At 38.2% G+C, this 25719-nt stretch overlaps 2 protein-coding genes across 2 annotated transcripts; one reads left to right on the top strand and one right to left on the bottom strand.

Moving 5' to 3' along the window:
• The first annotated feature begins 1092 nt into the window (after positions 1 to 1092).
• LOC121400440 (vomeronasal type-2 receptor 26-like) lies at positions 1093 to 2058 on the top strand. Its single transcript, XM_041583552.1, has one exon. The coding sequence runs from the start codon at positions 1183 to 1185 to the stop codon at positions 2056 to 2058; it is 876 nt and encodes a 291-aa protein (XP_041439486.1). The 5' UTR covers positions 1093 to 1182.
• A 5559-nt stretch (positions 2059 to 7617) lies between these two features.
• LOC121400435 (vomeronasal type-2 receptor 26-like) lies at positions 7618 to 8469 on the bottom strand (the record flags this gene model as incomplete). Its single annotated transcript, XM_041583542.1, has 1 exon — positions 7618 to 8469. A coding segment is annotated over exon 1 (852 nt), but the record flags the coding sequence as incomplete, so codon positions are not given.
• Between the last annotated feature and the right edge of the window lie 17250 nt (positions 8470 to 25719).

The following is a 25719-nucleotide window of genomic DNA, read 5'->3' as shown; positions in this document are numbered from 1 at the left end:
TCCCATTGAAATGAATGGAGAGAGGCGGTATTTCACTCTGCGGTCTGTGGAGCCTCTAACTTCATTCTTTGATAAATCTACCTAAGTGTTATGTTAACCAGTATGTCTGGGTCATTGCTGGGACCAGCCCCCAATCCAATTTTTCTTACAGTTTCATGCAACTCCTCTTTCACCTTGTTCCACTGTGAATTGACTTAGACATACTTCTACTTTCAACAGAGATAGAGAGCAGAGGAACTTCACTTTCCAATGGAAAAAGGTGCAGGTTGCAGGAATCTGTGAGTCTAAGGTAGTGGGGAAATGGTCCCTGTGATGACAAACAGGATATAATAGTTTCCTTTCAATTTGTGGAATCAGATATGTCTGTTTAAAAAAAAAGATTTTTTGAAAGCTCAGATCATGTTTATGCACCTTCTCTATATAATCCAACTTACTATAGGGTAGTATATTTCCCCTTTAAGAATGAATTCAAGAAAATCAATTACAATTCTGTCTGATTCCATCGAACCTACAGACTTATTCTGGCACTTTGACCCACTGCACTCGGCTCACTGCTGTAATCTGTTGTGTAGAGATTCAAACAAATTGTAAGACTTCTATTTACTAAAGGCTAAAGGGTTTTAACAACCTTTATTTTAGTTAGTCCCCAAGGAGGATTTTGGACAACTAAGAGCAGGTGCTAAATTACTGTGGGGGGGGAAGGCAAATGTTTCACCAGTACAAATTATTTTTTGTAGTTGCCATCTACTGTCTTAGGGGCACATTTTCTAAGCTCGAGTGAAGGAATTGAATGCAAAAAACTTTGAATTTCAAAGGTTTTTTTTGGCTACTTCAACCATCGAATTGGCTACTTCGACCTTCGACTACGACTTTGAATCGAACGAAAAAATCGTTCGACTATTCAACTATTCGATAGTGGAAGTACTGTCTCTTTAAAAAAAATTTCTACCCCCTACTTCGCCACCTAAAACCTACCGAACATCAATGTTAGCCCATGGGGAAGGTCCCCATAGGCTTCCTAACAAATTTCTGGTAGATAACCCTCGATATTCGACCCTTTGTAAATCTGCCCCTTAATGTCCATAAGCGTCAAATAATTAAGTGTCAAAGAATTAAGTGTCAAAGAATTATTGTTTTGTTTTTGTTTATACAGACAGTGAAAACTGCCTCAGATGCCCAGACATGAGGTGGCCTAATGAGTACAGGAATCAGTGTATTGCAAAAACGGAAGAGTTTCTATCGCTCTCTAAAGATGTGATTTCTGTATTTTTGTCATTTATACCAGTACTGTTTATTCTTATAACTATCCTCATATTGGTGATTTTTATTATATATCAGGACACCCCCATTGTAAGAGCCAACAACAGGAGCCTCAGCTTCCTCCTCCTTGTCTCCATCAAGCTGAGCTTCCTCAGTGTGTTTCTGTTCCTCGGTCGCCCTGTGGATATAACCTGCATGCTGCGTAACATCACTTTTGGAATCACCTTCTCCATAGCTGTCTCTTCTCTCCTGGCCAAGACTATCATGGTTTGTGTTGCTTTCAAAGCCACCAAGCCAGGGAGCTCATGGAGAAAATGGGTGGGAGTCAAACTGTCCAATTCTGTAGTCTTGTTCTGCTCATCCATTCAAATAATAATCTGCATGACTTGGTTGGTCATTTCTCCTCCCTTTCAGGAACTGGACCTTCACACTTACCCTGGAACCATCATCAATCAGTGCAATGAGGGCTCAGCTATTGGCTTTTACTCAGTTATTGGGTATATGGGGCTTCTGGCAGCTGTTAGTTTTGTTTTAGCATTTTTAGCTCGGACATTACCGGACAGTTTTAATGAGGCCAAGTACATCACTTTCAGCATGTTGCTCTTCTGCAGTGTTTGGATCACAATGATCCCGGCCTATCTGAGCACCAAAGGCAAAAACACTGTGTGTGTGGAGATATTTGCCATACTGACCTCAAGTGCTGGACTTTTAGCCTGTATATTTCTGCCCAAATGTTTCATTATTTTATTTAGACCTGAAATGAACCACAGATCTTGTTTACTTGGAAACAAAACATGAAAATCCTCAGCTATTACTAGCAAATACTTCAATTATTATAATGAGCAATAATTATATTAATATGTTTATTCCAATATAATATTATTGCAGGGCCTTGTTTGATTGTTCTGTAAATTAATATTTGTTTTAATATATTTGTGTTTTCAATTTCTGAATGAATTACACACTGGTTCAAATTTACTAATGATCATTTTTTCCATTGGTAACTAAATAACAATATTGTATAGAAGTAAGAAGATTTTTTCATATCTGTAAAAAGTCAAATTCACAAATTGACTTTTTTGTTATTGCTTCTTTCTTTCTCTTTTTTTTTGCTCTTTTTATTCACTAAAGCATTTTTTTCTGATGGGTTTTTAATCTAAATGTGTTTGCCTGATTTGTGGTGTTGTAAATAAGTATAATTCATCATAACTGTAGAATTCTATTCTATTGGATATTGATTTAAAAAGTTAGTAAAATGTTTATTTGAATTTTTATTGTAATGCACATAAATGTGAAAGTCTCTTTTGATGAAAAAAATATTTCTTCTTTTGTTTAAAGAGTAAAATAAAAACAAAAACAAAGAAAGTGAATAAATCTGCCCCTAAATTCAAAATTTAGAGTTGATGAATGAGGATCAACATGTGTGTATTTATTTATTAGTTATTCTCTTTATTTGAATAATGAGGAGCCAACATCTTTGGTTTATGATCTATTTTTTTAAGAAAAATAGCCATATTTTTAAAATATCCAAAAGTTCTCCATTGCACATACAGAAAAATAATTTTTAAAGGGGATTTCCACCTTTTTCAAATTTAAACCACATTTTTAGGGCTTTCCAAAATATATACTTTCTTAATATAATACTTTGACAAATAATTCTGATCTAGTTGATCACCAAACGCCTCTTCCACTTTATAAATGTAGAGATTGATAACATGGAGAGAGAAGTAGTGATTACAGCTCTTCTGTATTTAGCTGGTCTCTTTGGCATTCATTTGCATACTGTACCATTAATCCTATTGCAGTCTTGTCTAGAATCCCATATATAATGGCTGCTACTCCTCCAGACTGCTCTACAGTATGCACTGAGGTTTTGGTTACTATCAGTGGCTTTTCCTCCTGGCTGGCACTGTAATCCACCACCAGGCAATAGCCCATTTAAGTCTATATTTACATCTACTTCCTCCAATAAGATGGGCTTGATCATTAAGCTCTTTTGTTGAGACCAAAACATCTGAGTTTCTGTTCTATCTTCCATTCCTGTAGAATATATATTTATCTTAAAGTCCTTGTTACTGCTCTGTCCTTATTTCCTCATATTCACAGAATAAACACACAAGATGGGCAGCCCAGCCTTGTTACTATCCAGTGACCTTCTTGGAGGAGGGGCCACTCAATATGAACTTTGATGTTTTGACCTTTCAGAGCAGCCACTTTTCTGGCACAATACTAGTCCCAGTAGATTTGAATGCCATGAGCAATGGTCAAGAGAAGGAGGACACATGGAAATAACCTTCATCTCATAGGCTCAATGAGACAAGGGGAGAATAACAAAAATATGGGGTGAGGCAGCTAGGTTCCAAATACCCTGGTACAAACAACAAGAAGCAACACCAGGTCGGCAACTTCAAGATCCTGGGGGGCTTCCAGGCTCTGCCTCCCCTGGAAAATGGAAGCCATTGCCAAGGTGGCCCCCAACTAATTGTTTCCAATGAGAAAGAGCCACGCTTCTGAGTGGAACAATCCCCACAATCTATTGGTTATACAATGGACATTAATGATAGAATGAGGTGTGGAATGCAGGCACTGGTACATCTCTCACATCACTTCCGATTCAAGTTTCAAGATGAGAACAGGAATGCTTCTAGCCCCACAGGTTTAAGGCCCGACTTGCAGGTGGCCCCTGTTGAATGATAGCAATGGTTGACCCCTCCATGCTAGACAGTCTGGTGCTGTCACCAAGTTGGCACTTTGAAAGGGGATAATTGCAACAAGCTATTTTGTGGTGTTGTTATCAGACGGATGAACTAGTTAATGTGCAGTCAAGTTGGAGAGTGCAGTATTGGTCAAGGGCTGTTGTCTGTTTGTTTGTATGCTGACACTGCCCTGAATTCTCCACCTTGCTGGTTATAATTGCAATCAATCTGACCCAGTGAAATGGAAAGGCATCATGATTTGATACTCAACAAGTAGGAACATTGGTAAATCAATTTATATCTAGTGATTAGCGAATCTGTCCCATTTTGCTTAGTCATAAAATTAGCAAAACTGCAAAAATATTAGGAAAAAGGCAAAAAATTTGCAAAACACATTGTTGTCAAAATTTTATTTATGCGTGCCAATTTTTTACACATGTGACTATTTTTCTCGCTCCAAAAGCATTAAAGTCAATGGTATTTTTTCTTTTTTTCTATTTTTTTTTCGTTTTGTGAAAGAATTTGCAGATGGCGAAATGCGGAATTTTGCCACAAATTCATGACTGGTGAAAAAATGTATTCATCACGATTTAGATCTACATATTATTCCAAGCATTACCTGTTTGTGATTTTTGCATGGTTTTGGACACTTTTTCATGTTCTGAACTATAAAACATTTTGTTAAAGGGGTAAGGCTTGAGTGTTTGATAGGGCAGTGAGTGCATCGCTTCTTCACATTGAGGAGTCCATTATAGCCTGCCAACTGGTCAGATCTGTAATGGGTTATACAATGGAGCTACAGTTAGGTATGGATTTGTATTAGTAGTTTGCCGTCACTATGCAGTGCACCTGTTTCCGGGTGTTTTCGGATTCATACTTTTTCAATCATCGGAGTATAATAAATCATAAAAAATATGATTTTATAGTAACAAAAACTCAAGTTTTTGGCATTTGGACTTTACTAAATAACTCCCTAAAAGTACGTCTGCAGAGGCTGTATGTGCTGACTCCATGTTTGACAACAAACTTAATGGGTTTTATGCCTGTTTTGAGGCTTGTCAGGCCGGCTGTATAGATACTAGTCAGGGGTTTAATGAAGATTATTGGCTGCTAATGAAGAGCATGGAAGACATCACTACTGCAGAGCATGAAGTTCATAGGGTGCTGCAAATGGTTAAGATCAGGAAAGCGTGGGGCTGTATGGTACCTCCGGGTGTTTGTTGCAGTTCTTGTCTTATCAGTTGACATCTATCTTTGATAAGCCTTTGGCTCAATCTGTGGCCCCTAATTGTTTTAAAAAAATCTGATTCCTAAGAATAATAAGCCTTCAGGTTTGAATGAATTCCGGCCTGTTGAATTAACGTTGATGGGTATGACAGTGTTTGAAAGTCTTATTAAGAACGTTACTACTCTGTTGTCCCTTTGTAATGTTGACCCACTACAATTTGCTTATCGGTTCTTTTGTTTTACGTTCTATACTTAACCATATGGACAAGATACTTGGAAATTATGTGAGGTTACTATTTATTGATTATACTTCAGCCTTTAACCCATTAATTCCATATAGATTAAATAAAGAATAAATACCAATTGAAAAGTTGCTTAGAATTAGCCGTTCTATGTCATAATAAAAGTTACCTTAAAGGTGATCCACCCATTTAAGCACAGTCTAAGACGACTAGGCAGCATCTCTGTTATTTGAGACGACTGCAGAAATGTAACGTTTTATCAGAAATTCTAAAGACTTTTTATTTTGGTGTTATAGAGAATGTTCTCATGGTTTGGGAATTCTTTTGTCCAAAATCGTAATAATTTACACCAGGTAATATGTGCAGCAGAACGTTGCAATAAATTTGCTTTACCATTAATACAAAATATTTATATAGGATGATGTAGAGTTAGAGTATTTAGAATTATAGAACTTAGCACTCATCTCTGTAATTATCTGTAATTATTATTTATCAAAATCAGAAAATATTTTAGGAGTCTTAAAGGAACAGTAACATTAAAGAATAAAAGTGTTTCAAAGGAATGGAAATAACATGTTCTGTTGTCCTGCACTAGTAAATTTTGCTATAGAAACACAACAATAATTGATACAAACAAGCTGCTGTGTAGCCATGGGGGCAGCTATTCAAGCACAGGATACACAGTAGATAACAGATAAGTACTACTATAGTTTATATAAACAAGCTGCTGTGTAGCCATGGGGACAGCCATTCAAGCACAGGATACACAGTAGATAACAGATAAGTACTACTATAGTTTATATAAACAAACTGCTGTGTAGCCATGGGGGCAGCCATTCAATCACAGGATACACAGTAGATAACAGATAAGTACTACTATAGTTTATATAAACAAGCTGCTGTTTACCCATGGGGGCAGCCATTCAAGCACAGGACACACAGTAGATAACAGATAAGTACTACTGTAGTTTATATAAACAAGCTGCTGTGTAGCCATGGGGCAGCCATTCAAGCACAGGATACACAGTAGATAACAGATAAGTACTACTATAGTTTATATAAACAGGCTGCTGTGAAGCCATGGGGGCAGCCATTCAAGCACAGGATACACAGTAGATAACAGATAAGTACTACTATAGTTTATATAAACAAGCTGTTGTGTAGCCATGGGGGCAGCCATTCAAGCACAGGATACACAGTATCCCATTGTGTACTACATAGCTTATCTGTTATCTGCTGTGTATCCTTTGCCTTTTCTCCTCTCGCTTAAATGGTTGTCCCCATGGCTACAAAGCAGTTTGTTTTATAAACTATAGTAGTATTCCTGAAGCAAACACACTGGTTTTACGGGTGCAGAGCAACACTACATTATATTTATATTCAGTACTTTAAAACAATTTAATTTTTTTGGTGTTACTGTGCCTTTAAGGCTAGAACAGAGAGGTTTAGTAAAATATCATCAGGTTATTAGGCTTCTTATTATTGCTATGCCACCACAGCCTCCTAAAACTCTTCAACTGAATGCGTCAACCCCACCTCAAAATGAACCTAATAAAAATTGAACTGATCTTTATTCCACTTAAGCCTGGTCCCACTCCCCATGTATTATTTCTTCTGAGCACTAGTTCTGGTACTAAACAGTCCCCGGCTTTGTTTTCACATAAGGACGGCCACTGGCCATGGAGGTTTCAGGAGATGTGAGCAGAGCCGATGTCAAGGAAATAGGAGAAGATGCAAAATGCAAATGCTTTTAATTTAAAATTGGTAGGGAATTGTTAAAAGTTAAAGTTACTATTGCAGATTTATTTCATTTGGTCTAAATAACACACAGAGATTGTAATTTTTGACGTTATCATTTATGAAAAAACAGGCCCCTCCCTCCTGAAATCCTTATCATGGCTTCCCAGAAAGCAAAGAATAACTCCTTCTCGTGACTCAAAGAATGGACATATAGTTTGAATTCACGATTTTGAAAGAAATGTTTCATGAAACTAATCATTAGGCATATTTTAATATATTTTGGAATTCATTTTTTTCTTTCAGCATTATGATTGTTATTGCAATCTGACACAAACAGTTAAATACATTATTTATCATTAAAAATCATTTGTTTGGAAAATTATTCCCACATCAGCAAATGACTATGTATTACATTTTCCCAATAAATATTGTTTTGTGTTTATCTTTGGTTTGAATAAAATAATGTAACATTTGGGTAGAAATATACAGAAGAGAAGGCCACAGCTTGAAGAGATAATGGCAAATATTTCCACTGCCACCATGTATTTGCCTTTGGTGCTCAGATAGGCCGGGATCATTGTGATCCAAACACTGCAGAAGAGCAACATGCTGAAAGTGATGTACTTGGCCTCATTAAAACTGTCCGGTAATGTCCGAGCTAAGAAAGCTACAATAAAGCTCATAGATGCCAACAATCCCATGTAGGAGAGGACAATATAGAAGGCAACTACTGAACCTTCATTGCACTGAATGATGATTTTTCCAGGTTCAGACAGAATGTTCTCCACATAAGGGGGTGAAATGACCAACCAGATAAGACTAATCAGACACTGAATTGATGAGCAAATAAAAACAAGCCAGTTTGCCAATTTTATATCCATCCATCTTCTCCAGGGACTCCCAGGCTTAGTGGCTTTGAATGCAATGTAAACTGTAAGGGTCTTGGCCAGAACACAAGACACAGCTATACAAAATGTGATTCCAAAGGAGATTTGTCGGAGCATGCAGGTTATAACAACAGGACGGCCAAGGAACAGAAACACAGAGAGGAAGCTCAACTTGATGGAGACAAGGAGAATAAAGCTCAGACTGTGATTATTGGCCTTCACAACTGGAGTGTCTTGAAATGAAATGAATGTTCCCAGTATAACTGCTGCTGTTATAAATAATATTACAGATGAGATAATAAAGGCTAGGGTTAAGGAATCACCAGCATAGGAAAGAAACTCAACCTGCTTCTCACAGCACATGGTTCTTTCTTGATTTGGCCATTCGTTATCTTGACATTTAAGGCATTTTTCCATATCTGCAGCAAAATGAGAAATATATTATGTACATATCTCCTATTTTCATACTGTATAATAAAGTTAATATTCCTTTCCATTGTGAGTGAGAAGATGTTTTATTTTATATTGTTATTGAAAATCTTGGTAATAGATAATAAGAATTTTATTAAAAATTGCAGATTTAAGAAATGCCATAAGTGATTATATGTAATGTTGTTTTTTTTGTTTTGTTTTTTTGCTAATTAGTAGAATATTTTAAGCAAAAGGAAATACCATGTTGCTTCACATTCCTGAGAATTCCAAGATGATCTCAGAGTGTGTTTAATTCCTTCTGTGCCTATATTTACATCTATATAAATGTTTTTACCCCAAAAAAGAATGAATATGAAATAATTAAAGGACTTTTTTATTGTTATGCTCCTTTGCCTGCATGTATTTGGGACAACCAATTGCACACCATGTTATTCCAAGTTGAGAACTTGCAGAATGATACAGAAAGTCTTATGCAGTGTTGTCTTGTTCATGTTTCTCCCACTTTTATACCCTGGTGCATTTTAACCCCTTGTAAACCCTGTTCATAGTGTGTGGTGTGTCCCTGTTTAGTGCCAGTCTCTAATACTCCACAGTATAGATTCTATAAACAAACTTAAAACAATAACATATCTACCATGTATTTTATGAAGACTAAAAATAACAAACTCTTTTATAAGCGGGCCAGGCCCTGCATGTTTATTGCAAAGTAGTAATGTTTTGGGGGCATGCCCCTTCATCAGACATGCCCACTTAAATGTTACTACTTTGCAATAAACACGCAGAGCCTGGCCCACTTGCATGGAGTCCTGAGTGCCAGTGTTTTTCCTTTTAGTCTACATTCATTGGAGGGTGCCGACCCTTGTTACCCTTGGACCTATATTTTTTGAGAGGCCAGGGTGTGCTGGTGGTTTTCCTTTTGGATTAATCTATATGTCCCCTGGTTGTCCAGTGTCTTTAAATTCAAAATCAGATTTGGTAAAAGTATTCTGCAATGTGAAGTTATCATGCACATCGTTTTGTTTTGCCGAGGTTAGAAATATTAGCAAAGAGGCGCTAATGCTAGTTTCAAGCTTATTTATGCATAATTAAGAAAAAGAGGTCAAGGGAAGACTTCCAAGATGGTTTAATAATAACTGGATAAATAAAAACATAGTTACATAGTTACATAGTTAAATTGGGTTGAAAAAAGACAAAGTCCATCAAGTTCAACCCCTCCAAATGAAAACCCAGCCCCATACACACACCCCTCCCTACTTTTAATTAAAATTCTATATACCCATACCTATACTAACTATAGAGTTTAGTATCACAATAGCCTTTGATATTATGTCTGTCCAAAAAATCATCCAAGTCCCTCTTATAGTCATTAACTGAATGAGCATCACAACATCACCCGGCAGTGCATTCCACAACCTCACTGTCCTGACTATGAAGAACCCCCTACGTTGCTTCAAATGAAAGTTCTTTTCTTCTAGTCTAAAGGGTGATCCACTTTATGGGTAAAAAGGTCCCCTGCTATTTGTCTATAATGTCCTCTAATGTACTTGTAAAGTGTAATCATGTCCCCTCGCAAGCGCCTTTTTTCCATAGAAAACAACCCCAACCTTGACAGTCTACCCTCATAATTTAACTCTTCCCTCCCTCTAACCAATTTAGTTGCATGTCTCTGCACTCTCTCCAGCTCATTTATATCCCTCTTAAGGACTGGAGTCCAAAACTGAACTGCATACTCCAGATGAGGCCTTACCAGGGACCTATAAAGAGGCATAAATATGTTTTCATCCCTTGAGTTAATGCCCTTTTTTATGCAAGACAGAACTTTATTTGCTTTAGTAGTCACAGAATGACACTGCCCAGAATTAGACAACTTGTTATCTACAAAGACCCCTAGATCCTTCTCATTTAAGGAAACTCCCAACACACTGCCATTTAGTGTATAACTTGCATTTGTATTATTTTTGCCAAAGTGCATAACCTGCAATTATCAACATTGAACCTCATTTTCCAGTTTGCTGCCCAGTTTTCCAGTTTAGACAAATCACTTTGCAAAGTGGCAGCATCCTGCATGGAACCTATAGTTCTGCACAATTTAGTATCATCTGCAAAAATAGAAACAGTACTTTCAAAGCCCACCTCCAGGTCATTAATAAACAAGTTGAAAAGCAAGGGACCTAGTACAGAGCCCTGCGGTACTCCACTAACAACACTGGTCCAATTAGAAAATGTTCCATTTACCACCACTCTTTGTAGTCTATCTTTTAGCCAGTTCTCTATCCAGGTACAAATACTATATTCCAGGCCAACATTCCTTAATTTAACCAGTAACCTTTTGTGTGGCACTGTATCAAATGCTTTAGCAAAGTCTAAGTAAATCACATCCACTGCCATCCCAGAATCGAGGTCTCTACTTACATTCTCGTAAAAAGAAATTAAGTTAGTCTGGCAAGATCTATTACGCATAAAACCATGCTGGCACAAACTCATAGTATTATGATTTGCTATGAAGTCCAGTATCTTATCCTTTATTAACCCATTCGAAAAGCTTTCCTACCACTGACGTCAGACTAACTGGCCTATAGTTTTGAGGCTGAGAATGGGATCCTTTTTTGAATAGAGGCACCACATTAGCAATTCGCCAGTCTCTCGGCACAATGCCAGATCTCAATGAATCCTGAAAAATTAAGTAATGGCAAACACAGAGCTAAGCTCACTAATTACCCTGGGATGAATACCATCTGGCCCTGGACCTTTGTTAATCTTAACATGTTCAAGTCTCTTTTGAATTTCTTCATGTGTGAACCATGCACCATTAGTTGTATTACTAGAATTGGGACTGTTAAGAAGGAAACCTTCACTTACTGGTTCCTCATTTGTGTAGACAGATGAAAAATATGAGTTCAGAATCTGCGCTTTGATTTTGTTTTCATCAACCAGCTGACCCCCTCTGATCGTAAGGGTCCCACCCCTTCCTGCTTCATGTTTTTTACTATTAACATATTTAAAAAATAATTTTGGATTTTTTTTTACTGCTTGCTGCAATATCCTTTTCTATAGCAATTTTAGCTTGCCTTATAGCTTCTTTGCATGATTTATTGGCCTCCTTGTACCTTATAAATGTTTCGGCTGTACCAGCTAACTTGAAAGCCTTAAAAGCAGGTCTTTTCTTACCCACCTCAACACCAACGCTTCTATTGAACCAAAAAGGTTTTGCTTTGCAACGACGTTCCTTGCTTACAAGTGGAATATACTGACAAGTATATTTATTAAGCAGCATTTTAAAGACTTCCCATTTTTGTTCTGTGTTTAACCCTGTGAAAAGCATTTCCCACTTAATATGTTGCAGAGATGCCCTTATACTGTCACAGTTTGCACGTCTGAAATTTAGTGTTTTAGTTACTCCCTTATAGAATTGCTTCTGCAACAGAATCTCAAAGGAGACCATGTTATGATCACTATTCCCTAAATGCCCCTCACCCAAACAAATGTTAGAGATGAGTTCAGTATTGTTAGTTATTACAAGGTCCAAAAGAGAGTTATTCCTAGTAGGTTCTTGAACGAGCTGTTATAAAAAGTTGTCATTCAGCATATTTACAAACCTACTAGCTTTTTCTGTCTTAGCAACCCCATTACCCCAGTCAATGTCTGGATAATTGAAGTCACCCATAGCAACAACTTGACCAGCTGTGAAGCCGCTTGTATCTGCAAGAGTAGCTGGGCTTCATACTCGACACTTATATGAGGTGGTTTATAATATACACCAATGATAATTCTTTTTGTTACCTTTTGCCCAGTCAAAATCTCTACCCAGAGTGATTCTACACCCTCACCAGTGCCAGCTATTTTTATTTCTTTAGCGCATGGCTTTAATTCAGGCTTTACATACAAACACACTCCTCCACCCTTATAAATCCCTTTTTTATTTTATGTTACATAAAAAAATCTCTTTCCTAAGTATCTTCTAGGCATTATTTTTGAAATTACTTAGAGACTGACTCAATGATGACTAAACTGAGCAATAGGCCCTACACATTGAACTAGTGAGAAGATTTACCACGGATTTAAAATATAAATAATAACCACATCAAACATAAGAAATTATGGCATATTTATGATCAGAACTGTAGCTCAGACTGAACACAACATGTGCAGTAGCTCCTATTGAATTTTTTTTTGGCCAAATGCATTAAAGTCAATGGGCATTCTTTCTTCTGGAGACTTTTTTTGTTTAGAAAAATTTTCCGTGGCATATTTTTGCCACAGTTTCACCAAAAAATTTGAAGATAGCAAAATTTGGAATTTCAGCACAGATCCATGGCTGGCAAAAACTTGATCATATTACTACCAATTACCAACATTTTATAAAAACTCAATATCAGGACCTCTAGAGAACCTTTATATCTGTCCCAATACTCTTGATCTTGATGCGTTTCAAAATGCATCATTAAGTAACACTCCTCTAGCACAATCCTGTAATGCAATCAATTATTCATAAATCAAAGAGATTTGTTTTTATATTTTGTTTTTAAATTTGAGGTGGGGCTGGCCATTTTCTTACTTTCCCAAGTGCCCTTAGCCATGTACTTTGGTAAATGTCAGTCAGTCTTTACTGCTGCACCACAAGGTTTAGTGATGTCATCTCCCAAGGGGCGATACTGGCCTCTGTGTCACCCTGAGGTGGCGTCCCATTGCTCTCTGGGTCAAGGGTTGCATAACAAATACATAAAATGCCATTTCAGTTCAGTTTACCTGAAAGCTGGAAAGGGTTTCTGCACAGATCAACATTGACTCAGAAATAGACTGCAATACGAAAAATGTTCCTGTGCTCCAGGCAGTGGAGAAATTGAACCACAGTCCCATGACTCCTCCAGATAAAACTGAATACAAGAAACAATAGCTTTCTCAAAGCAGTCGCATTGGGATAAGTTGGATTTTTCTAAAGGCACCATGACCTGAGATGGCTGTGCATACACGCACACATAGGTTAAAGAATAACATTTAAAATGGTAGAATGAATAATTTGCAATGTACACAATGTACTATAGTGATAAAACGAAACCCTTATAATCATGACAGAATCCCTTTAATATCCAAGTTCGGAAGAAGCTTCACCAAGAGATCAGTCTGTCATTAGAAACCTATGAAAGCAAAGTGGTTGAGTATCTGCATGGGGATATACAAGAAATGTAGCTAAACATCAACCCGTCTTAACTATGTAACTTTTCAGTACCTGTTATATTTGAGATCTCCCCATGTGAGCATGGAACACAGTCATAGCAGCAGGTTACCCCTGATTTCCCTGGGATTTTTCTGTAGCCTAGAGGGCAGTTTGGGGAGCACTGGGATTTTAGAGTCTGTAATATGAAACTGAACATTAACTTTTAGTAGTGCCCTATACCTATAGCAATAATCAGATGTACATATATGAGATCTGTTATCCAGAAACTTGTTATCCAGAAAGCTCTGAATTATGGGAAAATAATCCACATTTTTGAAAATGATTTCCTTTTTCTCTGTAATAATAAAACAGAAGCTTGTACTTGATCTAAACTAGGATATAATTAATCCTTATTGGAAACAAAACCAGCCTATTGGGTTTATTGAATGTTTATATGATTATCTAGTAGACTTAAGGTATGAAGATCCAAATTACAGAAAGATCCATTATCCGAAAACCCCCAGGTCCTGAGTATGCTAGATAGTACGTCCCATACTTTTACTAACTTTCTGTAGTAACTTTATCATTCCTAATTGTTAATTAGATGTATATAACTTAGTACATGTGTTAGAAATCTGTCTCATTGGGGCTAGACAATATGTTAAAAAAGGGAAACCAAAGTGCTGTAAACAATTTTGTTGTTGAATCTTTCTTCCAGTAAAATTAAAGCATTAATGCATAGCAACACGAGATTGTTTTTACAAATAGTTTTTTTGTTCCCCAAGTATAATAAAAATATGATATTGCGTGTCAACTGCGAGACACGGCGGAGGTGTTTTAGACTAGCTCCGAGTTACATGAGGAGATATTCGGCTTCTATCTCAACATTACCGAATCTTGCTGCTAATTGTGGGCGCTGGAAGAGCCAGTGCAGCTGATTTTATGGCTCCTAAAGTAAAGAAACCGACGGCCAATGACCTGCGTCTCCTTTTCCACCCTAGCCAGAAAGACCAAGATGGCGCCCAAGCTGGGGAAGAGGTGGAGGGAGAGGAGGCCGAGAATATAACTAAACAAGATTTGCACCTGCTCTTTCAAAACATAGAGAAAATGGTTAAGGCGGAACATGCTAAAACCACTAAAGAACTTGCTGCAGAAATCACTACCCTGGGCACCCGTGTGGATGATCTAGAGAACCATGTGGATGGCCTTCCTCCCCCAAGTTGATAACGATATTGCAGCCATCCACTCACAAATTGAGCACTTGCAGTACGCTCAGGAAGATGCCGAAAACCGCTCACACAGAAACAATATCCGCTTGAGAGAGATACCGGAAACAGTGACGGATCTTAATACCCTTCTTACTGACATGTTTCAGGAGGTTTTCAGGACACACAGCCAGAAAGGCTTGAGATGGATAGGGCTCATAGAACTCTGCGGCCTAAACTGGATACGGAAGAACAACCGCGGGATGTTATAGTACGTATGCATTATTACAAGATCAAGGCGGACATCATGCAGGCTCTTAAGCCCACAGGTGAACTGGAAGTGGAAGGCCACAAAATCACTCTGTTCCCTGACATGGCACCTGCGACTTTGGCTAGAAGGAGAGAGTTCTAGCCAATCACGGAGATACTGAGACAGCATAAGATAGTCTATCGCTGGGGATATCCCTTCTCCCTACAAGCGCCTCATCAAGGCCACACCTACACTATTCAAAGTCTGCAAGAACAAGAAAAGTTATTATGAGCCTTACAACTTTTGAATGAGCTACCATCCCCGATTAGACCCAGCCGCCTGAAACCACCTCAACTACGCCATAGAGCTGAGTGATTCCCCAACTTCCATAGATGGTAATGTAAAGGTTGTTCAGGTTTGAAATCTCAATCCCTGCATCAAGTTCTCCCTGACATACCCACATGGGAATTGGGCCCTGAAGTTCTGCTTAAGTTTTGTTAGACTTCGGGTTCTTGCACTTTCTCCTCATGAAACACCTTAGTCATCCGAGTAACGACTCCGGAATACTATCACCCCTGGAGCCCCCACGTCTACAGATGGATTCCTAGGGGCACGTCAGTTGCCAGACCTATCCCCTCGTAGACTTTCTTGAGTCAGGTTCCCAAGTTGAATTTAAAACGTATTTTATATTATATTTGTATTGTATTTGCTCTATTATATTATATTTGTATTGTATTTTGTTTTCTACGACTGCTTTACTCTATACTCCTCCTTCCCGTTCCCCTTCCCACCCCAGTAGGGCTTTCGCCTGCTGAAATCTCCACCCATGCTGTATCCCCTTCAAGCTGTGACACTAACCATGGACCCTCTAAATTGTCAGCGTCTGATCTTAAAATGGCCAATACTCCAGTTAAACGCAGGATGGCCTGTCATGACTTGTTGGCAACAGGGACACATATCCTTATTCTTACTGAAACACACTTAGTGCGCAAAAGGAAGCCTAACTATTGGCACAAAAATATTATGAAGACATTTTTTTCCTCAGCTAAAAGTAAAACCAGAGGCGTTAGAGTATTTTTGCACAAAAATTGTCCCTTTGAGATTACGGAAACTCATTCAGATTCTGAAGGTCGAATTCTGCTGCTGCTGGGTACCATTGGCAACATGCCTTTGACACTGGTAGCTATTTACGCCCCTAATGAAAAACAATCTGAATTAGAGTCCTTTATTGACAAACATAGGCGTGGAGAACTTGTAGTGGCTGGAGATTTCAATTCTGTACTTGTACCCAGTCTCGATAGGTCTAGTACCTCCTCTCTGCAACCTTACCCTACACCCAAGGCAACCAAAAGTTTATGCGCATTGGCTAAAGCTCAGTTACTCCTGGATACCTGGCGAGTTCTGAACCCAGACTGTAATGATTATACCTTTTATTCTACTCTGCACAACTCGTATAGAAGAATAGACCTAATTTTAGCATCTAACATACTCATAGATATACTACTAAAAACTGAAATTATCCCATGTACTTGGTCTGATCATGATATCTTGGTGTCTGTATTCCAAATGAGTAACTCTAGACCTAGAGGGGAATGGAAATTAAATGAACAACTACTCAATAATGAGGAAGTTATCCAGGAGTTGACGCAAGCTATTGCACAATACTTTTATGAAAATGGTAATGGGGAGGTGACCAAGGAGACGGTCTGGGCCGCACACAAAACAGTCAAGAGAGGGATACTCATGAAGCATGCCTCCCGCCTCCGAAAATTGAGAGACTCTAGAATTAAACAACTCAAAGAAGATATCCTCTGGTTACTTCACATAAAATAGATCAAGACCCCCTCATACGCACGCAGTTGATTTCTAAGCAGGGAGAACTTAAACAAATCTTGAAAGAAAACGCTGAGAAGGCTCTAACCTATACAAAACGCATGATTTATGAGAAAGGGAATAAAGCAGATTCCATGTTGGCCAAACTATTGTCGGGTGGGTCCCCATCAACCTTTATGAGATCTCTGAGGAATACCAAAGGGAAAATTCTTCATAGATCTGATGATATTTTGGGAGAATTTACTCAGTATTATTCCAAACTTTATGATGGGAAGACTGTACCAAGGAAAGACAGAGCTACTGAAAAGGCAAAAGCATATTTAGCCGAATGTGACCTACCAAAACTATTCTCTGAAACTGCCCAGGCCCTCCAAAAAGATATCACAGGAGAAGAAATTATAGAGGTAATTAAGCTGTTTAAATCATGGAAGGCCCAGGACCAGGTGGCTTTCCTATGTTATACTATAAACAGTTAAAGGACGTGCTATGTCTTTTCAATGATCTGTTACATAATAAAAGCTGTTTCCCTGCAGATATGCTAAGAGCCAATATAATAGAATTACCGCCCGATATCTCTTACCAACACTGAGGTTAAAATGTATGCCAAAATTCTGGCTAACAGATTGGCACAGGTGTTGCCGCAGCTGATCCACCCTGATTAGGTAGGCTTTGTGTTGGGAAGAGATGCAGTGGATAACATCAGACGGACATCGCATCTACTCCACCATGTCGAAAGCCTACAGATCCCTAGTATTTTCCTCTCCTTAGATGCGGAAAAGGCTTTCGACAGGGTGGACTGGATATTTTTAAGAGCGGTTTTAGACTCTATGGGCTGCACTATTCAATTTAGACAGGCTATTAAGGCTATGTATGATGGCCCACAGCTAGAGGGGCACTACTCTGAACCCTTTGCTATTCAGAATGGGACGAGGCAGGGATGCCCTTTGTCAACCCTGCTATTTGCTCTCTGCATGGAACCCCTAGCTCAAAAACTCAGGCTCAACCCAGATATCTTCGGGATCAATGTGGGGGCTGACTCCTATAAAATTGCCCTTTTTGCAGATGATACTTTACTCTCTCTTACCCACCCACAAACCACACTACCCAACATATTTAACAAAATTCACAAATATGATGCAGTTTTCGGGATTTAAAGTGAACAACTCAAAGGCTGAAGCACTGGCACTTTCCTTAACTAAACCTGTTCAAACATTACTGGAACTAAACTTTAATTTTAGATGGCAGAGTGAGACTTTTAAATATCTGGTAATTTTCCTAACACCTAAAGTTACTGACTTATATTTTCCACAATTATCTCCCGATGATTAAGAAACTTGTTTCAACGCTTAGATCTTGGCACAACAAAAACAATCTCATGGCTGGGTAGGCTACATTCTTTGAAAATTGTCATAGTACCTGAGATACTGTACCTATTTTGCACTTTACCCGTAGTGATTTGTAAACCAGATATAGATAGGCTTCAATGAGCAATGTTTACTTTTTCTGGGGTAATAAACGCCCAAGAGTATCCCAAAAGTTTCTCATTCTCATGATGTTAACATTATGAGAAGAGAAAAACCAGAGACAGTTCTATAGTAAGAGTTGCACGTAAAACCCTCTCTCGTATTTTCAATTGATTCCAAGTGGCTTCAATTAAGACATTTTTTGATTTTTGCACCTGATTTATTATTTAGAAAAATGAAATATTTAATTGGAAATATAATAATATAAACTAAAAATGGAAAAGTATATACTCTGATTTTCTTTTTTGTACCTGATTTTTAGTGTCCTTCTTCCAGATTATTTTTTGGATGTTAATATCAATATAGGATTTGTCTTCTGTCAACACAATGGTTCCAACAAAATTACGATGAAAGCTATGATGAATTAAACACTGATTCAAAATCTGGTATTCTCGTAGAACTTCTCTGAATTCCTTATAATGTGTCTCTCTCCCCCAGGGGTCGATGAAATGCACGTTTTTTATATAATGATGCAGCTGCACAATGAATGAGATATAAACAATGACTTTTAAGTGAATATAAACTCCTTCTATTGACCAAAGCCTTTCTTTAGAATTTGTTGGAAACAGGTGGTATTATGTATGTATATGAACAAGTTGCTAACTGATAGTGATGGGCGAATTTGTGCTGTTTCGCTTCGGAGGAAAACTTGTGAATTTCCTGCAAAATTCGGGAAACGGACACAAATTCACGAAACAGCCTTCATATTTTAGACGCCGGTGCACATTCGCCGGTGAAAATGCACCGGCGTCCATTTTTTATGCCGGAGAATTTTCGCAACGTTTTACGAATTTATTAGCCGGCAGCGAATCGCGCAAATTCCTCGAATTACTAACTAATCATAATAGCTAATATTATGTGTTTCTAGTGAATACAGCTGTTATAATGTATACAATATATAGTGGCTTAGCAGCCATAGAAATTGCCTTTTTTAAGATACTACAGAGTGTACACAGTGCAATAGCAGTAAGCATGTTGTAACTATGCACCCTATGATTAGTGATGGACCAATCAGACCAGTTTTGCTGAAAATTTGCTAAATGGCAAAAATTTGCCGAAATGCATTGAAGACAAAGACAATTGGGCAATATGTTTTTTTTTTGACTCTTGACAATTGTTTTTCACCCATTGGAGTTTATGGTGTTGTTTTTGCTTGGTGAGAAATTTTGCTCATCACTACCTCTGACCTTTTTCACATTCAACAGTGTCCAACCACCATCTCAAATCATGGTGGTGATGAACAGGGATATGTTTCAGAAAAAAACTTTCAACTTCATGTACCAAGGTCTACAGGGAAGGATGTAGTCCCAAATGGCATGTCACGATATGCCTAGTCCAGATCAATGCCAAAGGGCAGCCAGCTTAATAACTATTGCATTTTTGAAAATATAATTTAAATTTGTGAGTTTTTGTTCAAAAACATTTCTAATTTCAAATCATCCAAAGAAATAGAGACAGACTCCACCAGACTCTATTTATTTGGATTGTTTGCACGCCGCGGCCAGAGCGGTCTTTTCGGACACACCGGTTTGCAGATTCCCCGTATGTGGACTCACGCTACCTAAATACAACGGTTACTGTTTTCATTATCATCAAATCATCCCCTTAGTGAGGACAGACATATTACTCAACCAATTTTTAACCACTTTACCTAACACTGATTTTTTTTAATTAAAAACAAACTTAGAACTGGCCAGGTGCACAGAGGCCAGGCAAAAAAATGTATGGCAATATGTTTACAGCATTGTAACTATCCACAGGGTACGCTATAGGCGCATAATGTAACCAAGACCAGAACACTGTAAATAGGCAAGGGAACTGTAACTGGGCACAAAGTGCATCAGAACAAGGGTAAAGGTAGAATAACCAAAACATAAAGTTGTACACGGGGTACGGCCTGTGACCTTGACTACTCTCTGTCATATGATTTGTTACTGCATTGTCCATCTGGTATTGACCCTGCCTGTTCCACTTCTTGCTGACTGCTCCCCCATCCCTTCTGCATACGTTTGGTTCCCTAGCTTGCTCAGAACTCCCTCCTTGGTCCTCTCATGTCATCTAAATAGTGGAGGGCTCCTCTTGAAACCAAAGGCAGCTGCTGTATGCAAAAGAGTGAGCCATGACTAGGTCCTTTGAGTTACTTCTGAGTTTGGGATAACTTATATTACAATAGGTTTGTGTAAATACATGACGTGAGCTCCCAGTTCCTATTGAGAGATAATACATGTTTTCCTGAGATTTGAACAAGGATTCACCCAACAGAAGTACAGGGTTTGGTACAATGCAGTAACCAGATAGGCTGTTCTGGGTACTTTTGGTGATTGTGTATAATAAACCTGAAAGCTCATGCTGGAGCTGTAATGGAAGCCCTTTCTGCTGCATGTAGAACATTTTCAAGAAGAGTGTGATGCTGTAAGGGTATCCTAAGATGATTTCCAACCCCCAGAGGTTGGGTGGTATTGCTCTAGATACTGATTAAAAAGCTGGACAGCACACTCCAGTGTTTGAGGAGAATTATCTCATACCCAGTAAGATAATACACTATTTCAGAAGTCCTCCATTGTTCCACCTGGCTAGCATTTACCCACTAATCAAAGGACAAACAAGTGATGGAAATGAAGCATTGGTTAGCTTGACTAAAACATTAAAACTGAACAGTTGCTGGTGAATTTCTAACCCTAGGAAAAAACAGGAGGCCATTTATTTTTCTGAGCTGCTCAGCCTTTTGGGGTTGAAGTCTGGACCAAGGAGGACACTAGATCCTGGAGAACCGGCAAAAACCCTGTACACCAAGGGGAACATTTACTGAGGGTTGAATATCGAGGGTTAATTAACATTCGATATTCGACCCTCGAAGTAAAATCCTTCAACTTCGAATATCGAAGTCGAAGGATTTACCGCAAATACTTTGATCAATTGATCAAAGGAAAAATCGTTCAATCGAACGATTAAATCCTTCGAATCGAACAATTTGAAGGATTTTAATCCATCGATCGAAGGATTTCCCTTCAATCCGAAAAAGCTTAGCAAACTTATGGGGTAGGTCCCCATAGGCTAACATTGAAGCTCAGTAGGTTTAAAGTGGCGAAGTAGGTAGTCAAAGATTTTTTTAAAGAGACAGTACTTCGACTATCGAATGGTTGAATAGTAGAACGATTTTTAGTTCGAATCGTTCAATTCAAAGTCGTAGTCGAAGGTCGAAGTAGCCTGTTCGATGGTCGAAGTACCCCCAAAAAAACCTTTGAAATTCTAACTTTTTTTACTTTGAATCCTTCACTCCAGCTTAGTAAATGTGCCCCTAAAAATTAAAAAATATATCAAAACAAATAAAAATATGCTTATAGATTTGTTATATTGTATATAGTTTAGACATTTACCTGTTTCCTATATCTATTTTGGATGTATTCATTCTTGTGTGTTACAGAAAGCAGAGAATGCAGGGCATGTGCTATTGTATAAACTGATTTGTACACTTCATTTTTGTGCAAAAAATACAAGTCCAGGTCTTTTAAAGTTTTTCCCTCAGTGCAATTCACTATGTAAGTTTTATTGATATCCTCTTGAATCCAACAGGTAGGATAAACTGCCAGGAGATCTTTAAGCAATGTGGTGTTTTCGGTGACTGATTTGACATAATCATGGAACTGAACATCTAACTCTTCACTTGCTTTATATTTATGTAGGAAACTCAGACTGCAATTATATAATAATACACAATTACGGCTATCTTTACTCCATGATGTTAAAAACACTAAAGTCTTTTCATGAGTCACTTTTTCCAGAGCACATAGTGATATGATAATGGACTCAGATGGTGTCCCACACAAAATAATAACTTCTGCAGTTGATATTTGTATTCTTTCAAATTTTTGCTTATTTTTGGATGTATCTTCTGTAATAAAGATAATGATGTCAACACAGGCGCCATGTTTGATGATCTCATTTTGAAGGTTCAGGCTCTGCTTCTCTCCGCTGTCATTAGCAGTTGCCACAATGATCACCCAGGTCCATCCTAACATTTCCGCCAGCTTCGCCACAATAATGTGCTGAATATCATCATCCAACCCTGTATTTACAATATAAGGAAAAATCTCTCTGATATTCAGTGTAGAGTCTGTGGCATCATAGGTCAACTGAAAGGAAAGAAATACATTCATACAGTCAAAGAAATTGTGCAAACATTTACCTTTAGCCTTCTCATAAGACTCACAATTTAGAAAAAATGACTATAATATCAGTTAAATAGTTTTCGTTTAGTAGATCGAATCGGTTCCATAAAACTGTTAACAGTCCTATAATGACGTTTTTCTATTATTCAATGTGATATGGGTTGGAACTCAATGGAAGGGGTTTGCTGTGTTATGGACTCATGTGATGATAGCTTCCTTCCTACATATGCATTAGATGCCATTATATACATACACCATGAGAATATTTTGGCAAAGAAAATATTCTTCACCATGAAATGGTTCTTCACTGTGACGGTGATTGAAATATAGAATTCCCTCCCTGGTTCCCTGGTTATATATATACAAAAGGGGCATGGATGTCCTACTACCTCTAAGGCCAATTTATTGATTTTTAATTGAAGGTGTTCCTTAAAAATTTTAAAGAAACACAATTTACATTTACCATCACAATTTATATCAGAAAAATGTGATTGTGCAGAGTCACTGAAAATAAATAAATAAAGATCACAACAAAATTTGCATTGTTCCATTAATTTTGAATGTTGAAAGTACATCTTCCATAAAAAGCTGAACAGGCTTTAGTTGTTGAATTACTTTATTCGAGTCATGGGCTAAAGAACAACCAGGACAGCACTGGGGAGAGTGTGGAGGCCCTATGGTTATACATTTCTGACGGACCTCAGAAATTGTCATAAGTTTATGATACAAACCTCCCAGGATAAAGTGAGGAGAATGAGTCCCAGCTACAAATGGAAAGAGAATTGAAACAAGGCAAAACATTTTACTCCAAATTCAGTTCCAGTTTTTTTCCCATAAAGTTCAATTGAGTTTTCAAGTGATAAACAGCAAGAAAAGTTTTCCTGAATTGAATTACATCTCATATTGAATTTAGTCCATGTGAGAAACCTTATGGACATATTGGGCCAGATTCAATTGAAAGAGAAAATGAGTCTCTCTCATATGAGACTGTAGTGCTCCAGGGCCTCTTAGACACTGTTCTGCCACCCTGTTTCTCTATCAGTCAGGTGCCACAGTCTACTTCCAAGTTGGCTTCAATGCTCTTTACTTTACTGCTGCGCTGCAAGTTGGAGTGATGTCATTACCCCTCCCTCCTACAAGCTGCTGTAATGTAAATAGAGCCTTGTCTGCTGAGCCTGTCAATTGAACAATAGGCAGGAATCAAGATAAGCTCCCACTGACACCACTTCAGAAGGACTGAAATCCTGCATACAAACATATAAATAATAATATAGTCCTGTGATCACTGCCCCCACTTACGTTTCCAAAAAAAAAAAAAAATATATATATATATATTTATTTATTTTTTATTTTTGGAAACGTAAGTGGGGGCAGTGATCACAGGACTATCTTAAGTTTGTGTATATGTATGTATATATATATATACAATTCATTTTGAGCACTGGAAAAATATTTTATACAGATAGTTTATTTATATTTGTTTATACAAAAATGAATGGCAGAAACACAGGAGTACACTCCCAGGACTGATGACAGGGAATAGAAAAAAAGGATAAAATAAGGACATACGTGAGAATCAGGAAAACTTAGGAGAAAGTCTAGGAAGGGTTAAAATAGCTCAGGAGAAAGGAGGCAGTAAGTAGTTAATGAAAAAAGAAGTATTGCAGGCAGGAAAGGAGCGCAGTGTGTGTGAGGTGGATATTAGCAGAGGGAACTCACAGCTCCTTTAGCTCATCTAGTAACCAGTAAAACTAACTAGGAAGGCAGCAAGGAGAGAAAGTTCCCCTCACAAAAGGAAAGCAGAGAACAAACTTACAGAAGGGGAGGAGCTTTGATAGTGTCTGTGGGAGGAGGGGCTGCTAGTGCAGCTGTAGAGCAGGACGTAGGAAAGTGAAAGTAATTGCTTCCCTGCAACCATGTGACCTCTCTCCTCCAAACATCACAGGCATGGGCAGAGAGGGGAGGGGGAGTGTACAGCTGGATTCTCATGTCGTAGTGCAGGACCTGGCTTTTCATTACTGAGTGGCTGCCTCGAAGCACACAGGTAATGCTGTGCCTGCTGTTAGAGCAGCACAGGATAGTTACATAGTTACATAGTTACATAGTTAAATTGGGTTGAAAAAAGACAAAGTCCATCAAGTTCAACCCCTCCAAATGAAAACCCAGCATCCATACACACACCCCTCCCTACTTTTAATTAAAATTCTATATACCCATACCTATACTAACTATAGAGTTTAGTATCACAATAGCCTTTGCTATTATGTCTGTCCAAAAAATCATCCAAGCCATTCTTAAAGGCATTAACTGAATCAGCCATCACAACATCACCCAGCAGTGCATTCCACAATCTCACTGTCCTGACTGTGATGAACCCTCTACGTTGCTTCAAATGAAAGTTCTTTACTTCTAGTCTAAAGGGGAGGCCTCTGGTACGGTGATCCACTTTATGGGTAAAAAGGTCCCCTGCTATTTGTCTATAATGTCCTCTAATGTACTTGTAAAGTCTAATCATGTCCCCTCGCAAGCGCCTTTTTTCCAGAGAAAACAACCCCAACCTTGACAGTCTACCCTCATAATTTAAGTCTTCCGTCCCTCTAACCAATTTAGTTGCACTTAGTCTCTGCACTCTCTCCAGCTTATTTATATCCCTCTTAAGGACTGGAGTCCAAAACTGAACTGCATACTCCAGATGAGGCCTTACCAGGGACCTATAAAGAGGCATAATTATGTTTTCATCCCTTGAGTTAATGCCCTTTTTTATGCAAGACAGAACTTTATTTGCTTTAGTAGCCACAGAATGACACTGCCCAGAATTAGACAACGTGTTATCTACAAAGACCCCTAGATCCTTTTCATTTAAGGAAACTCCCAACACACTGCCATTTAGTGTATAACTTGCATTTATATTATTTTTGCCAAAGTGCATAACCTGCATTTATCAACATTGAACCTCATTTTCCAGTTTGCTGCCCAGTTTTCCAGTTTAGACAGATCACTTTGCAAAGTGGCAGCATCCTGCATGGAACCTATAGTTCTGCACAATTTAGTATCATCTGCAAAAATAGAAACAGTACTTTCAATGCCCACCTCCAGGTCA

The sequence above is a fragment of the Xenopus laevis genome, chromosome 1L (assembly GCF_017654675.1).
Source record: "Xenopus laevis strain J_2021 chromosome 1L, Xenopus_laevis_v10.1, whole genome shotgun sequence".
In the NCBI taxonomy this organism is placed as follows: Eukaryota; Metazoa; Chordata; class Amphibia; order Anura; family Pipidae; genus Xenopus; species Xenopus laevis.
This window is presented reverse-complemented; position numbering and strand designations above follow the sequence as displayed.

Excerpts from the sequence above, each read along its gene's own strand:
- LOC121400440 (XM_041583552.1), top strand. The coding sequence starts at position 1,183 with ATGAGGTGGCCTAATGAGTACAGGAATCAGTGTATTGCAAAAACGGAA.